Source organism: Ambystoma mexicanum, chromosome 4q, assembly GCF_040938575.1.
Source record: "Ambystoma mexicanum isolate Mex_15411 chromosome 4q, UKY_AmexF1_1, whole genome shotgun sequence".
Lineage (NCBI taxonomy): Eukaryota > Metazoa > Chordata > Amphibia > Caudata > Ambystomatidae > Ambystoma > Ambystoma mexicanum.
Window position 1 is genome coordinate 512,486,818 of NC_090928.1, and position 13,447 is coordinate 512,500,264.

The 13,447-nt window shown below is 50.5% G+C and overlaps 1 protein-coding gene across 1 annotated transcript in view; it reads right to left on the reverse strand.

The window, feature by feature from the left end:
• Nucleotides 1-13,447, reverse strand: part of XRN2 (5'-3' exoribonuclease 2) — a 376,513-nt gene that overhangs the window by 266,437 nt on the left and 96,629 nt on the right. Inside the window, exons 7-8 of the mRNA XM_069608066.1 lie at nucleotides 2,064-2,136; nucleotides 1,933-1,983 (exon numbers count right to left, since the gene is read on the reverse strand). Of these exons, the coding sequence (XP_069464167.1) occupies nucleotides 1,933-1,983; nucleotides 2,064-2,136 (124 nt within the window). The remainder of the gene's footprint in view (nucleotides 1-1,932; nucleotides 1,984-2,063; nucleotides 2,137-13,447) is intronic.

Below are 13,447 nucleotides of genomic sequence, written 5' to 3' on the forward strand. Positions count from 1 at the left end.
TAAATGAAAATTCAAAAGAAGAACTGATGTTACTCGGTTTATAGTAAAACGTTTCATTTTTAAACGCGCGAACAATGTTAGACGGTTACGTGAGATCGTAGCGCGCGAGAGAGAGACCGCTACGTGAAAACTATAGCTCATGAATTCATTGCGCATGCACGAGAGAAGACTGCAACGCGATTTCTATAGCGCATGTGGTCCAGCGCGAGTGTTCATTGTGCGTGTAGCCATAGCGCGCGTGCGCGAGAAAAGACTGCTACGTGAATTCTATAGTGCGCTGTGTTCATAGCGCATCGAGAGTAAGAATAGACTGCTACGTGACTTTCAGCGCGTGTTTTCTTAGCGCGTGCGTTCCTCAACGCGTGTTTTGCGCGGGTAAATTTTTGCACGTGTGCGCGAAAAGGTTTCAACGGACTTGGAAAAGTTTGCAAGTTCTTCAAGAGACTACAAACTCTATTAAGAAACAGGATTCATCTAAGTCTTCTTAACTGGAACATTTAAGAACCATGACTTTGGCCTTATAAACTGTTAAGCATTCAATAATCAAAGGAGTTGCTGTTATTTTCAAGACTTTCAAAGCCACAAGAAAGGTAGAAAGAAATTATCAGCTATTACTCCAATCTTCTCTAAGAACTTAAAAGAAGAAAGAGGTAGGATTCTTTACATTTTAGTTAAGGATATAAAGTTTTCATAATTTAAAGGTAGTAAAGTAATTTGAGGATTCTGTATGTTCTTATGTATTCACTGCATGTTCCGCATCAGCTAGTCAGAACGTCGCCAGCCTGGTGTTTATGTTATCCACTTCCCCCTTTCCCATTGGGGTGTAGTTAACAGAGCCGAGAATTATCAGTTTCTGAGGATTACACTTCAGGGGGATTGTCGGGGGTTCAGCAGCTTCCGCGGACACAGGATAACTCTCAGCCTGACACTGGGTCACAGTTTTTTGGAGTCTCCAGGTCAATTGGAAAGGGTGGCTACAGCAGGCTCCAGTTACACAGCAGGTTCTCCAGTCGCTGGGAAGTCTCAGCAGCAAATTCTTAATCTTCCCCTTTGGTTTTGGTTCCCATGGTAGACTACCTCTTCAGCTTCCAGTACCAGACTTCTACAGGAACCCAGCCAATCAAACAGACTTGCAAAATTCTAACTTGGGGGGGCTGTTGGCAATCCTTCCAGCCAGCCTCACAGGTTTAACTGGATTCTCACTCAGGCTGGAAGACAAAGGACTGTAGAGTTTTGGACTCCCTTGCTTCCTGCCTTCAGACTCTGGAGCCTGGACGGCAAGTACACAGGACTCCCCCCGAAGATAAAAGTGAACAAAGGAATTTTCCATCCTGGAGGTCATGGGAAGAAAGGACAAGAAATGCTAAAATGACAAAAAATGAATAAAGGGCCATTTTGGTATAATGGGCACCCCCTGGGTTAGGGATGTGGAAACAGCCCGCAGTAAAAACTGAATCGGTATAACAGTTCACTCAACAAGTGGTAAGGAAAAATAATCAACCAGTAAAAGCAAAAGGTTCTGGGGTTGACACGTCAGGAAGATTTATCATATGAAAATCTTACCCAACAGTGAGGCTGGGTAAAGAGTTCAGGGCATTCATTCCCAGGCAGATCAGTGAAAACCATCACCTTGTCAGAGAGCACATTGCTTAACTGGAGGTCGACCAGATCAGGCCCAATCTTATAGTTTGAACATAAGTGCTACTAGGACCTGCCTTTTTAGTTCTTCGCATTAATTTCCAGATACATATTAAGATGGACATCTCCTGGATGTAGAATGTAGTGCAAACATGGAGGAAGACCATGATCAAGCCCAGTCATGACGTAAAACCGTACGTGCTACTCAACAATCGTTTCATGCCAATGCAAGGTGATCCAAACCATCAGTAAATATTCAAGCGTATGAAAAATCTGAACATAAAACCAACTTACCATCAGCTCCACACAAACAATGATGAGTGTTTGGGTCATGGTTTGGCTGGCCTAAATTAAAGAGAAACCGGATTAGAAAAAACGTGAGCCTTAAGTTTGCACTTCAGGTTATTTCCCTCTTCCAATTTTACCTCGCTGGCGTCTAATGTAATCCATGATTTTGTGCTCCCCTTCACCAGGAGCACTGGCATCAGACAAAATGACCTGCAAGTTAAAGGAAAGGTAAAAAAAGTGTCCATACTTGCATATGAAAACTAGCTACCAAAAAAAATAAAATAAGGCATAGTACAGATTCAGCATTTTCCATTACATCGCAATGTAAATTTCCAAAAAAGCCACATCATGTTAATCGCTATCCAGCAAAAAATGAAGCCATTAGTCACCTTAATTTGAATAAAGGAATTACTTTTGGCCTTGTTAAAAGCCATTTTGTAACTTTCATACCATGTTATCAATGGAACACTCACTGTATTGATTCAGTCTTGAACCCTTCTTTGACTCAAGGTTAGTAAAGCCTTTCAAGCTTCACAGCAATAATCTCATTTGGCAGACACTGGTCAAAGAGGAATGCAGGAGACACTGCCTCTTTTCAAATTATTGTGTAAGAATGTGGCACAAACCACCTTACCATGCGTTAGAAAGATTTTAGTTAAGTCCCTGGTATATCTTCTTGACCAAGTACTACTAGTGATTTCCTCAAGCTCACCAGGCTCTAAGTGGCAGTCATGCCAGGTACCTGCTCACCCTGCCATCCTCCTGCACTGCCTCTGGGGCACCCCTTGCACTGGGGTCTATATCTGTACCAATACAGTTTCCCCCCGCCCCCCTTTCTTCCTGCTCTTAGACCTACCCGGTCTGCTGCCTTTAAATCAGCACTTGCTGGCTGCACTACCATGGTTTGCCTTCATTATTAATCTGTTTCTCCTCACTTTCCACTTCTTCCCCTCTGCCATGCACTTGCATGTTGTCACTGTCCCTGGGCCTAGTAAGATCATTGTTTTGTTCACCCCTCTTTCCCCTCCCTTGCCGTGCTTTGAAACACTTGTGTACGAGCATGATAGAAATAATCAATATCCAAAAGGCTAGGCTCAACTCACAGTAGGCGTTCTGTGCCAATTTCCTTCTACCATAGAGACCTCCCCCTCCCACCCAGCGCTCTTGCTGGACTAGGATTTTTTTTATCCTTGAGTGAGCGAGACCTTTTTCTCCCGCATGTATTTTTGATCTGATTTGGACTGTTTCTTTGGTTATGGAGTTTGTCAGACTCCATAGGCATCACTTTGTATTGTGACACAGCACCTTCAGTGCAGTGTCACAGAAGTCCTTCGGATTTCTCTTAAGGTTGAAATACATTCTCACGGGTAAACTACTGTTCCCAAGAGTAGTAAAGTGAAATTGACTTTACTTACCCGTTTTTCATAGGTTTGTCCAGTACAGCCCATTTTATGTGGAAGTACTGGGGGTTACTTTTCCCATTTTCCTACTTACTAGTAGCCCATTTTCCTACTTACTCATTTAACATTTATGCTACCCTCACTACTTTTAATGGCTGGTGGCAGTGGTTTCATTTTCCTATCATTGTGCGTTTTAAGCATAGGCTGAATCCTCAGCTACAGTATTGCACCCATGGGTGCCCATTTTGTCAAAATGGCCCTGCTCTTTTTTTCACATTGTAAAGGGAGAACAGAAATGTGCCAATTTCCTTCTACCTTAGAGACCCCCAGCTCTTTTGCTGGACTTCAGGACTTCATTTCTAACCTGAAGAGAGAAATTTCAGTTATTTTAATGTGATTTGAACTCAGTCTTTTAACTTTGGAGTCTGACGAACTCCATAGGCATCTTTACATTGTGACACAGCACCTTCAATGCAGTGGCACAGGGAAGTCTCTTCGATTTCCCAAAGGTTTAAATACCTTCTCTTGGATAAGGAACAAGTTACTTACCTGTAACTGTTCTCCAGCATGGGTCTGGCATGGATTCACATGCTCATGAATATTCCCCGTCGTCAGGCTGGGAAATCCTCGGTAAAGAAAAAACCAGTATCAGTTTCGTTTCTGATCTGTCTTTCATAGTAGTAACCAATCACTGATCTCTGCGTCATACTGACCACAGCCAATGACTGCCCTCTACCTAAGCCCCGCCTCTAGCAGCCATCTTCAGATTTGGTAGCACGTGAAGTGGCAGTATGACCAAGTGAAGAGCCGCAGAGGGGTAGGCGGGAGGGTTCGCATGTGAATCCATGCCAGACCCATGCTGGAGAACAACAGTTACAGGTAAGTAACTTGTTCCTTCTCCAGCATGGGGTCTGGCATGCATTCACATGCTCATGAATAAAGAATACATAGCAGTACACACATGCAACCACGGGAGGTGGCAAAGGCTCAACATTAAGCATTACATCAAACTCAACATTAAGCAAATCTTACCTCCTCACCAGGCTCACCTTAGGCGAACAGGTTGCGCAGCACTGCTTGGCCGACCCTGGACTCCTCCCTGGAATCCCGATCGACGCAGTAGAATTTTGTGAAGGTGTGCGTCGACCTCCACGTAGCAGCCCTGCAGATGTCCAGCAAGGGCACACCAGATAGGAACGCCGTGGTAGCTGCGATCGCTCTGGTGGAATGGGCTCTCAGACGGCCAGGCAGCGGTCGGTTTGCCAACCGATGACAGTACATGATACAGCCGGAGAGCCATCTGGAAATGGAAGCCTTTGAGAGAGCCTTCCCCTGATTGACAGGTCCAAAGTTCACAGAGTTGTGACGTCTTCCGAAAACACTTTGTGCGGTCCACGTAGAACTTCACCGCTCTAGCCACATCCAGCGAGTGCAAAGTCCTTTCAGCCGGCGACGGGAAGAAAACAGGCAACACCAAGGGTTCTTTGAGGTGGAAGTCCGACGGCACCTTGGGCATGAAGGAGGGGTGCGTCCTGAGCACTACCCTCGTGTCGTGAAAAGTCAAGTACGGGGCCTTGCAGGAAAGGGCCTGGATCTCTCACACCCGTCGTGCGGAGGTGATGGCCACAAGAAACGCTGTTTTCCACGACAAGAACTTCAACGGAGCCGAGTTCAGAGGCTCGAACGGAGGTCCCATGAGCTTGGTCAGCACCACGTTGAGCTCCCACGCCGGGGCCGGAGCCTTCACCGGCGGGAACGATCTGAACAGTCCCTTCATGAACTCTTTCACCAGACGATGAGACCACAAAGACGTCCGCCCCGTGGTTCTGGTGTATCGGGAGATCGCAGCAAGATGAATCTTGATGGACGCGTGCGCCAGTCCAGCGTCAGTAGGTACGGCAGTACTTGGGGAGCCGTAATCCGTAGAGGGTTAATCTTCTGTGCGTGGCACCAGACAGAGAACCTCTTCCATTTGTGTCCGTAGCATTTAAGAGTCGAGGACGCCCTGGCCTTTGCAAGAACCTCTCTGCAGTCGGCAGGTATGTCGTATCCTCCAAACTCTAACGCTGCAGGAGCCAGGCCTGCAAGTTCAGTGACTTCAGGTCGTGATGGAGGATGGCGCCTCCTTCCCTGGAGAGAAGACCTGCGTCCACTGGCAGCTTGATTGACGGGGACGCTGACAAGTCCAGAAGGTCCGGGAACCATATCTGCCTCGGCCACGCAGGTGCGACGAGGATCATCCTGCACCGTGACCTCTTGAGCTGGTTGATGAGCCGGATCAGCAATGGCAATGGAGGGAACGCGTATAGAAACAGGCCCTCCCAGGGGAACGAGAAAGCATCGCCCATGCTCCTCGGCTGGGGAAACCTGCTGGCGAACCTCCGGCACTTGGAGTTCGTCGCCGTCGCGAACAGATCGATCTGGGGTGTGCCCCACAGTCGGAAGAGGCGGTCCACTAGATCCTGTGGTAGTTCCCACTCGTGACACGAGCGCAGCACCCTGCTGAGTGAGTCGGCGATGGTGTTTATCCCTGCCAGATGAAAGGCACCAGAAACATCCCTTGGGCGACGGCCCAATGCCACAGATCCTGCGCCTCCCTGGACAGGGCTGGGGACCTGGTTCCGCCCCGTTTCCTGATGTAGAACATGGTGGTGGTGTTGTCGGTGAAGATCCTCACCACCTTGCCCTTGAGGGACGGAAGGAAGGACCTGAGGGCCCAAAACACTGCACGGAGCTCCAGGACGTTGATATGGAGGGACTTCTCCGTCAGGAGCCAAAGGCCTCTCGTGTGCAGATTTTCAGTGTGCCCTCCCCACCCTTCCAGGGAGGCATCCGTGGTCACTGTCTCCTGGTGGCCGGGTGTCTGGAAGTCCATGCCCGCCGTCAGATGCGCGGGTGCCCCACCACCGGATCGCTCGTCGGAAACTCTCGTCGAGTGTGATCCTCTCCTCGAAGCTGCCCGTCGTCTGGATCCAGCGCGGGTCCAGGAACTCCTGCAACGGGCGCATCCGGAGCCTGCACAGGGGGATGAGGTAAATGCAAGAAGACATCATTCCGAGGAGGGACTTGATGGACCTCTCTGGCCGCGTCCGCAACCAGCATCTGCTGCACCTTGCCCAGAATGGCCCTCGTCCTTTCCTCCGACGGATAGGCCAGAAGCGACACTGTCGAGCTTCGCTCCCAGAAACATTGCATCTTGCGCGGGCACCAGGTGGGACTTGGCGTAGTTTATGGAGAATCCCAGGTCCGTGAGAAGTTGGACGGTCCTTGCCATGTGCTCCACGGCGAGCTCCTTAGTCTTCGCTCGGATGAGCCAGTCGTCTAGGTAGGGGTAGACGTGGATCCCCTCTCGGCGCAGCTGCGCCGCCACCAGTGCGAGGCACTTGGTGAACACCCTGGGTGCCGACCTCAGTCCGAAGGGAAGGGCTCTGAACTGATAGTGAAGCCCTTGGACCACGAACCTGAGAAACTTTCGGTGTCCCTTTAGGATGGGAATATGGAAGTAGGCATCCTCCAAATCCAAAGACAGGAAATCGCCCTCCTCCAGCTGACCCAGGACGTGTTGGAGGGTGACCATCCGGAACTTCTGTGCCTTGATGAATTTGTTCAGTCGTCGTAGGTCCAGGATGGGACGCCATCCTCCCGTCTTCTTCACGAGGAAGTATCTTGAGGACGAGCTCGATGGCGCCCTTCCTGAGCATCGCCTTTACCTCCAAGAGAAGTTGAGGGACGTGATGTTCTTTCCTGGCCACAGGGGGGACGCGCGGGCACCTCTTTCGAAACTCGAGTGCGTGACCCTGGGCTAGGGCGTCCAGCACCCAACCGTCGGTGGAGATGGACTCCCACACGCTGACTAAGCTCGCCAGCCGGCCTCCCACCGGGGTGCTTCGGTGGGGGCCCGACCCCACGGCCGGTTCAGTCCTGCTTCGACGAGGCTTTGCCGCCTTGACCTCCTTGGCGACGACGGCGGGGTCCGCCTGACTTGCCTCGTCCCCTGTAAGCTTCCTGCGACGACGAACGGGCCGCTTGACGGTAGGTGGAAAATCCGCCGCCGGAACCTTTGGAGGCACCCTGTTTGCCTCCGCCGCTCCGAAAGGGCGGCCGCCATTGCTGGAGAACCCCAAGAGCCCGGGCCGTCTCCGTGTCTGCCTTGATGGCTTGAAGGGAATGGTCCACTGTTTTCCCAAACAGGTTGTTTCCGTCAAACGGCATGTCCAAGACTCTGGTCTGCACGTCCTGACGGAAGTCAGTAGCCTTGAGCCATCCATGCCGCCTAAGGCACATGCCGTTGCCCAACTGGCGAAATCCAGTGTCAGCGATGTCCGTCGCAATCGTAATGGCGTGGTCCAACGCCACCTCTCCTTCCTGCAAGATCTCTAGGGCCTCCGCCCTCTTGTCGTCCGGTAGGAAGTCCAGCAGGGGGGCCAGTTTGTACCACAACTCATACTGTCAGGCTGAGAGGTCCTGCATCCGCGGAAGCTGCTGAACCCCCAACAATCCCCCTGAGATGTATTTCCCAGAACTAGATTTCAATTCAGCTCTGTAAACTACACCCCAAAGGGAAAGGGGGAAATGGGATAACAAAACACCAGGCAGACTGCGTCAAGGCTAACCAGAGCTGAACCTGCAGAGGATAAAAGAATAGCAGATACACTTCCTTAATTCACTTACTTAACCTTATGAATGGGAAGACATTAATCCTTAACTAATAATTAAGAATCATACCTGGTTCTTCTCTTGAAATTTCTTAGAGAAGCTGATAAAGAAGCTGAAAATCTCTTACTTGAGACACTTGAAATTCACAGCAACTTCTTACTTTAGGCAAAACTGGAAGTCTTAGTTCATTGTCTTTTTTCCAAAATGCTCTGAATGTTCAGTTAGATTGTCTTTAAAATATTCTTTATTGTTCTTTCAAACTATTTATAATTGTATTGAGTTTTTGAATCCTTGGAGGAAAAAAAAAAAAAAAAAAAAAAAAAAAAAACACGTGCTAAATGCACACGCAGGTTATTTCCATTCAGATTAACGAACTTCACATAGAAATCTTCCTGGTTGAAGAACACGCGCAAACGAATAAAGACGCGCGATCAAAATAATCCACACGCGCAATAATCCACACGCGCAATAATGTTCTCCTGCGAGACACGCGAAAAACACCCGCGCTCTTGAGGTCAAACGCGGCGAATTGATTCTCACGCGCAAAATCACTCGCGCAGGAAATACACGCGCACTTACATCGCACGCGACAAACAGATTCTTGCGCTCTGAACACCCGCGCTATGAAATCGCACGCGCTCTTTAGTTCTCACGCGGCGTATAGCTTCTCGCTATAAAATACACGCGCATTTAAAATTGCACGAGACCAACATCTACTCGCGCTCGGGACACCCACGCTAGAAAGCACACGCGCACTTGAATTCGCACGCGACAGTCAAATTCTCGCGCTATGGAACAACGCACTGGAAACGCACGCGCACTCCGGGAGTTCAATAGTTTTAGTAGAAACACAACTTTTCACGAATTTTCAAGGAGAATGTTATTATGAACAGAGTTACAGTAAAAATAAAGTCACTTATCTCCTGAGCGAATTCATAAGGATTTCCTGCTTTTCCTGTCTTCAAAAACGAATTCCTGCCAGCTGATGACTTCTCCTGTAACACCCAAGAAAGTAGCCGCTCAACTGCTGATGTCTGAAGGATAAAATCCACCAGGCCTAAGACTAAAGCAGGAGCAGCCACTAAACACGTCCTCTCAGATGGGGTTTTGATGATGAAAGGCACAGAATGACAGTTTAGAATGTTCATTGTTGTTCAGCATTGTCTTCTAACCAATCAGAGCTGTCACTGTGAGGCTCCATCTTGCCTTGGGTCAGAACCAGGATTCTGAATCAGCAAGTTAAGGCCAAACCAACTATAATGGAAAACTTACCACCCACACAAAGCTATTCTGAAAAGGATAAATAAAGAGAAATAATGAAAAGGAAACTTGAATAAGGGAAGGAAACCTGACAAATAAGGGAAGGAAACCTGACAGATCTCTAGGGCCTCCGCCCTCTTGTCGTCCGGTAGGAAGTCCAGCAGGGGGGCCAGTTTGTACCACAACTCCCTGTCGTAGCAGGCTACGATAGCCAAGGCGTTGGCCGCCTTAATCGTCGTCGCTGCAGACGAGATGACCCTGCGTCCCATCGTATCCAATTTCTTTTCCTCGCCGTCCGGCGGGGAGGTCGACGTAGAGGCCGCGCCCCCCCCCCCGCTTTCTTCCTGGCCGCCGCGGAGACGACCGAGTCCGGGGTCGGCTGTGCCCGAAGGCACAAGGGGGCCGCGTCCGGGACCCGGTACTTCTTCTCGTACCGATCCCTTCTAGCCGGCATCGTGGATGGGTTCTTGAGGAGGGCGAGGCCCTCATCCCAAATATCGTCCAGTAGAGGTACGGAGAGGACCATCTTCCTCTTGGCCTCGCGCCGTTGATAAAGGAAACCTTCCTTCTCTTCCGGGCAGAGCTGGAAAAGCTCGAATGCCCTGGCGATCATGGAGTGAAACGATCCAATCTCGTCGGGCGGGGAAGCCCGGGTGGGAGGTGACGGCAGATCCTAGTCGTAAACCTCGTCGTCCGTACCCGTCGCGGCTGTGTCAGTCCCCGTATCATCCCCACGAGTCGTGGACGGGGAGGAGGGCTGAACAGGGCGCGATGGCTGAAAAGGAGGTGGAGGATGAATCCTTCTCTGAGGGGGAGGGCTCCCAGAAGGGCCTGGCTCCGGGTCCCCCGTCGGGAGCGGTTCCTCCGCTGGTGGTAACGGCAGTCTCGTCCTTATCTCCGAGCATAAGGACTGTATAGCCAACAAAATGGCTGCCGAGTTGTCTTGCGGCACTGGTTGAGGGGATTCCGACGGGCGGTCAGGGGCCCCGTCGGCAACCTCAACATTATCGTTGTCTCCCACGTTGGGATCCCTCCCGACGGGCTGGTCTTCCACGCCAACGCTGTGGCTTAAGACCTTGATCAGCTCTTCCTCAGAGGTTGAGGCCGAATCCACGACAACCTCCTGCCCCCCCTTTTTCTTCTCCGTCGGAGGTTTCACGGGGGTCCTGTCGATAGGCATAAAAGAGGACTCCCTCCGCGGTGGCAGGGAGACAGACCCGAGGTCGACACCACTGGTGTAGCCTCCACAGGCTGAGCCAGGGCCGCACCGACTGTCCCGATAGAGGCCTTGGCCGTATAGATTAAGGCTTTCACCACCTTAGGTGCGCTCACCGCCTTCTCCTTGGGAGGGGGGAGAGGGGGGGGTCACTGCCTCGCTCTCCCTCCGATGGGGCCTTCGAGCTCGACCGGGGCCTCTCCAGGAGCTTCGCCGGGTGCTCGGCTTTCCTCTCACCCGAACCAGAGCGTTGGTTCGCGGTTGATGGTGCCGGGGAGGATGCGCCCTGCCTGGCACCCGTAGAGCCAGACTGTTCGGCGCTCCCGGTGCCAGCGGACTCGCGGTGCTTGGCCTTGTGTTGGACCCCCGTCGCGTCCACAAAGGTCTTAGAAGACCGCTCGGATCATTTCTTCTTCTCGCCTGACGGGCTCTTCCCTTCCAGCCAGTTGGCGAGACGTTGATGGAGGTCCTTCATGGTCCGCTCCGACATATTGCCGCAAAACGCAAAGTCCTTCTCCACGTGCGTCTTGTCCTCATGTAGGCAGTACAGACAAAAGGAGTGTTCGTCCTCCTTAAAGACATTTTGGAGCTGGCATCCAGGGCAGACCCTGAACAGCTTTCCGGGCGTCGATCTTCCCTTCTCCTGGGCCATGTCCGAGATGGGCCTGAGAAACTTCTGGAGTCCTCCAAAAGTGTGGCTCGACGAAATCTTCACCCTTGAAGGGCGTAGACTAATCCGACACGGGTACCCGTTGATCGGATGAAGAAATGGTGGAGCTTGAGGCTCTTTTGACCGAAAAATCGAAGTTTTTGAGAAAAAAAAAACGTGAAAAAAATAGCACCAACGCTCGAGAGCAATAGCACGAGGATCCCAATACTTGAACGTGCGGTAAAAATCTGAAGATGGCTGCCAGAGGCGGGGCTTAGGTAGAGTGCAGTCATTGGCTGTGGTCAGTATGACGCAGAGATCAGTGATTGGTTACTACTACGAAAGACAGATCAGAAACGAAACGGATACTGTTTTTTTCTTTACCGAGGATTCCCAGCCCGACGACGGGGAATATTCATGAGCATGTGAATCCATGCCAGACCCCATGCTGGAGAAAGTACTGTTTCCAAGAGAGTGAAGTGAAATTGACTACTTATCTTTTGTAACTTTCTAGACCCAGCACACACTTACCATAGGGTGCTGGAGAGGTTATAGTATCCCCCTGTCTAGTTTCTCATGTAACATTTTTTATGTTAACCTTCCTACAATTTATGGATGGTGGCAATGGTTTACTTTTTACTCCTGTGTGTTTTTACCGCAGGCTGCTTGCACAGCCACAGTAAGGCACCCCTGGGTGCCCGTTTTGTTGTCAAAATAGCCCCAGTCGTTTGCCATTTCTTGTTGGAAATGTCCTTCTTGAGATTTACTCTGCGTGCCAAAACAAGTTTGGTCCCTTTGGTCTTTGGCAGGATTCATGAGTGAAGCCTGCCTCTGGACCCAGTATGTCGGGCAGGAAGAGTGTGAGGTGCCCAAAACTCCCGGATGTCCTGGATTACAAGAATGCACCCAAAGTTGATCGACTGGCTGTCCGGAAAGGACAGCCACCCTGCTGTGCGATTGACAGCTAGGCTGGAATGAATGGGAGAAACCTGCATAAAAGGCAACGCAGCTTTTTGGCTTGGAAGGCAGAGTCTACCCTGGACGAAGGAATCCGAAGAGACGCCTGCTGCAACTCCTGGACCATTGAAGCTCTGCTGCTGTGCTGAAGCTCCGACTTCACCTCCACGAGAAACCCTGCAAGGACTCCCTCCCTCCCTCCCCCCCCCCTTGAGTTGGTGGGACCAATCAACTTGAAGCTGGTCGTATTTCCACTGCTGCTGGAACCAAAGTGCCAGGGAGAGGACCACCAGACTGTGTGCATTGCTTTTAAGTCAAACCCGAACGCTAGGAAGATCCTCCGGACTTCCCTGATGCAGGCCTGACCAAGCCTGAGTCACCTCGAAAGAGTGCTGGACCACAGAAGCAAGGAAAGTCTGGTGGTATCCGAGAACTGCAGTGTTGCCATTTGCTGTCGGACGCGAAGAGCTGAAACACTGAAGAACCGCTAAATTGATGCTTGCCCATTGCTGCCGCTGACCTTCCCATTGCAGATCAGGAGTCTCCAGACGTCCTCCCTCTTATCCCCACGACTGAGGCTCGGGATCTGCAGAGCAGGACAGGAAAAGAAGCCAGCTGGAACCATTTATTCTAACCAGAGGTACTGTAAAGTCTAAGAATTGACCTATTGTGTAGCCCTACATGCTCTCAGTGGAGTCCTGTCTCGGCTACCTTGCAGAGTTGCTAAAGCTTTGACCCTCACAAGCCTCCCAGCTTGTGGCCTTTCAAGTGTTCAATTTTCTACAAACATGTCTAAAAACATTGTGCAATTAACATTGGCTGTCCTGGCTCCCTTAGAGACTCCTCTTTACCTCAGACTTGTGCTTAGGCCTTCCCCCAGAAAAGGGTTAATTTACTCTGCTTTGAAAGGTTTTAAAAGTACCTAACTTTTTATGAATTATTTTTCAACCTTTGTTTTATTCCTCTATAAAGTACTCCTATTCCCTAGTCCCCTTTCCTCTATTCTACTTTCAAAGTCAGTTGAGGGTCCAGGGACTTCTGAGCAGACACCCTAGGAGGATTTCAGCAGGGGCCTGGTGCACTGGACGTGAGGACTCCCAATCAGAGGAACACCCCAAAATCTACACAGGAAGACTTAAGGTAAATACCCAAGGCAGCTCAGTACAGAAGAGTTTGCAGCAGGACGACTTCAGGATCTGCAGCCAAAAACCCGAGGCACCGAGTTCCATATCATGAACACAGGACCCTAGATGGGTTTTTTCAGCAGGGATTGATGCAGAAGGCTCCAGGCAAGAGTTTCTTCGCAGCTGTATGCGGCTCCATTTTTTGGCACCCTTTTCAGGAGCCAGAAGACTGAATATTGCTGCTTGGATTCTCGTCATT